Below are 3,089 nucleotides of genomic sequence, written 5' to 3' on the forward strand. Positions count from 1 at the left end.
CTCGACCACCAAAACACACGCACGAATATTAAACGCCCGTGTTTTCTTATCAGCTCTCGAGTCCTGAGAGCTGGCGGACAGAAGATAGCGAAGGCCCAGTGAACGAAAGAGAGTGTTTTCGGTCCCGCAAGTTTGAAGCACAAGAAAAGTTGCCCTCACTTCCCTGCGCAAAACTTGTTTGTGGTCATTACCCTAATATACGAGTGAACTTTGCAAAGCCTGCTCTGCGCTGTGATGCAAATAATTAACATTTCCTCCTTATTACTTTGCCGCTTGAGCCTTTTAATTTGCACACGAGGCTAAGTTACGCCACCAACGACGAGACGCCAACTCCTTTCTAGATTCATTAATCACACCGGAGAAAAACAGCACGCTTCACTTCTCCCTTCCAATGAGGAAGTGAGCTGAAATGTTTTAACGTAGGAGCTGCAATTGAAATTTTAAGTGATTTTGTAGCTTCTTTTTGCTCGGAGGTTCAAGTGTGAAATGAAACACATTATTTACCCTTATTTAAATCACAAATTGCAGCTAGTGTTGCTGTAACTTACTATGTATTGTAATTTTTCAGTTTTTCAGACCAATTTCAAATAACGTAAGAATTATCAGCGAGGACGAGCTGTTGTGGTCGGTACATTTGGAGCTGCAGTACTTTGAGGCAGGCTGGAATTCATGGATGGAGCTTGGGAGGGTGCGGCAACGGTAGTGGCGGCGTTAGAGGTGGCAGTGGTGATTGATTTTGGAACCATCGTGTCCATGGATGGCGGTGACATTGTGACAGGCATGGTGTTTGCAGAGGTAATTGTTGTAAAATCTATAAATGAAAATTGTTTCATTGAAAATTTTAAATTATCTGAATTCGGAAATAAAATTATCAAATCATATATAATATTGCACTATTCTTTAGACATTCATTCCTAAATAAAATTATCTAAAATTCAGTTACTGTGAAATATTTAAGGGTGAGTGATATTTTGTAAAGCTTCCTCGTTTCATATCTATACCAGCAATGATAGAAAACTGACTGAAACTTCAGGAAGAAACCTATTTTGGTAGCTCTGTGGCCCATTCAATATAAATATATTTTTTAGTTTGAAAACCAAGCCCTTGGCTCGCATTGTTGAACGCATGCCTTGCGTGCACTAATTACTATGTGAAAATCCGAGCGACGTTTGGGAGTTGAGTGCGGGCTGATTGGTGTTCTCTCGCCTTTCAATGACGGTTCAGATTTGGGAGGGTTGCGGAAGCTTCCCGACTCACTACTTGCTGGTCTGAACCTTTACAGCATGCATGTGAGTAATTTTCTTGTGTAACGTTTAAATAAATGGCATCAACACGAGCTGGTCTTTTTTCTGGACTAGGCGTCCTCCAATGAGGCCCGTGCGCCTATGTTATCTGTTCACGATGTTATGTTGTTTTCGCAAATTGTTCGCTATCAGTGGGTTTTCAATCTCGAAAAAGGGAAACCGACAAAAATAAAAAATAACTGATAATATTACATGATCCCCTGATATACAAAACATTCTCGTTGGCACAAAATGTTTAGTGGGCAGTGTGCAAATTTATGCGCGTGGTAACGCTCGAACGAGCAAAAAGGATTACTTGTGTGCGATATCTCACCCTGATCAGGTACTCGAGGGGTGAACTCAGGGCAGTTGCGGTGTTTTGTGTATCCGAGATAATTGCGCGAGAGGTTGTTGTCGTCCAAAGCCCATAATCCCCTGGCCAGAGCGCCAGCCATCGGCACTCTATCCCTTGTCCAAATCATGGTGTTCTCTGCGCGTTAAACAGCGCGTTATTAGCGTTTGTCCCCGGCTCAGCGGGTGGATTATTTCACTCGCTCACCGAAATGCAAATCCTCGTCAGCTGGTGCGCAAGACCAGAGCACTGCGAAACTCGTGTAGTCCGTGTCGAGGAGCACCAGCTCGCTCATTGTGCCTGAAATATTCATCATCCACTCAGCAACCAAGAGAGCTCTCCCACTGCTGCCGAAAATTGTGCAGTTTCGCATTTGCCAAGTTTGTTTCCTATGCGAACTCGTCAATGCCTAAAGGCTTGACGTGTTTTGTAAAAAAAGTAAAAGCACTCGAGGAAAGAAAAAATAAAATAATTTAAGTCCATTAGAACCTTTCTCTGCGGTGCATTTAAGACTATCAAAAGAATATAAGTGCCATAATCAATATATATATATATATATATATATATATATATATATATATATATATATATATAAATTTTTTATTTGCATACGTACCGTACTCTGGAATACTAAAACAAACGATATCCAGTCCATGATCACCGTACTTTGCAATCGACACCGTGACATCACCTGATTCATACAATTGCTTCTGGAATCTGTAAGAAAAGCAGACATGAAGAAATAAAACGCTCAGGTTTAACGAAAAAATCTCTACCCTGGACTGTACGAAAAGGTCTCGTAGGAAATATTGTACATTGAGTTCATCTGCAAGCTGTGAGTGACACATTCGATTTCGGTACCCACCCAGCGCTTGGTGCGGATCAGTTCGTACCACGTGCCGGAAAACTGAAAGCAGAGCGCGACAAAAATGTGAATGAATCAGCATTTATTCCGTGTCGATCGGAAAAAAACGCATTTCGGAGAATTTGGTTGAGTGACACTAATTGCGGACGGAATAGCAAAACAAAAATCATACCTCGTGAGCGTCAAAAGTTTTTTGGAATTTGACAAGATCGGGACATTGGCTCCCAGTTCGCAGAATTTGTGCTTCGGACACGGTCGCACTTAAGAGGAGGACAGACAAAATTAAACACATCGTGGGCAGCATTATCAGAAAGTCGTGAGTTGGACACGGCTCTCGTTGAAATGCAAATACTGGCTAGCGCGGCCAGGTTTTATGTCTGCTGAGAGCCAATCCAATTTTGCGTCGACGATAAGCTTTATCTTTTCCGCTTTTAGCCAGGTTTGTTTCGCTTAGTCGCGAAGCCATCAAAGCTGTTAAATTTTGACATTGAAATGACAGGTTTGTTTCGCTACTGCAAGCAATAATGTCAGCCGTGTTTCGTTAGAGAATTTTAAAATGCTTCTTGTCCCTGACCTATATTTAGGAAAT

The 3,089-nt window shown here is 41.8% G+C and overlaps 1 protein-coding gene across 1 annotated transcript; it reads right to left on the reverse strand.

Annotated features, from left to right (window-relative positions):
• Nucleotides 1-496: 496 nt before the first annotated feature.
• LOC135937203 (uncharacterized) lies at nt 497-2,848 on the reverse strand. The gene is made up of 6 exons (XM_065480302.1): nt 2,673-2,848; nt 2,412-2,542; nt 2,252-2,352; nt 1,843-1,935; nt 1,618-1,773; nt 497-811 (listed from the first exon to the last, which is right to left on the reverse strand). The coding sequence occupies exons 1-6, from the start codon at nt 2,802-2,804 to the stop codon at nt 603-605; spliced, it is 822 nt and encodes a 273-aa protein (XP_065336374.1). The 5' UTR covers nt 2,805-2,848; the 3' UTR covers nt 497-602.
• Between the last annotated feature and the right edge of the window lie 241 nt (nt 2,849-3,089).

This window comes from Cloeon dipterum, chromosome 2 (genome assembly GCF_949628265.1).
Source record: "Cloeon dipterum chromosome 2, ieCloDipt1.1, whole genome shotgun sequence".
Classification (NCBI taxonomy): Eukaryota; Metazoa; Arthropoda; class Insecta; order Ephemeroptera; family Baetidae; genus Cloeon; species Cloeon dipterum.

Coding starts and splice junctions, on each gene's coding strand:
- LOC135937203 (XM_065480302.1), bottom strand. CDS start 2,804: ATGCTGCCCACGATGTGTTTAATTTTGTCTGTCCTCCTCTTAAGTGCG. Junction 1,936..2,251: donor TTTTAGTATTCCAGAGTACG/GTACGTATGCAA, acceptor TGAATATTTCAG/GCACAATGAGCGAGCTGGTG. Junction 812..1,617: donor CCCTCGAGTACCTGATCAGG/GTGAGATATCGC, acceptor TTTCATTTATAG/ATTTTACAACAATTACCTCT.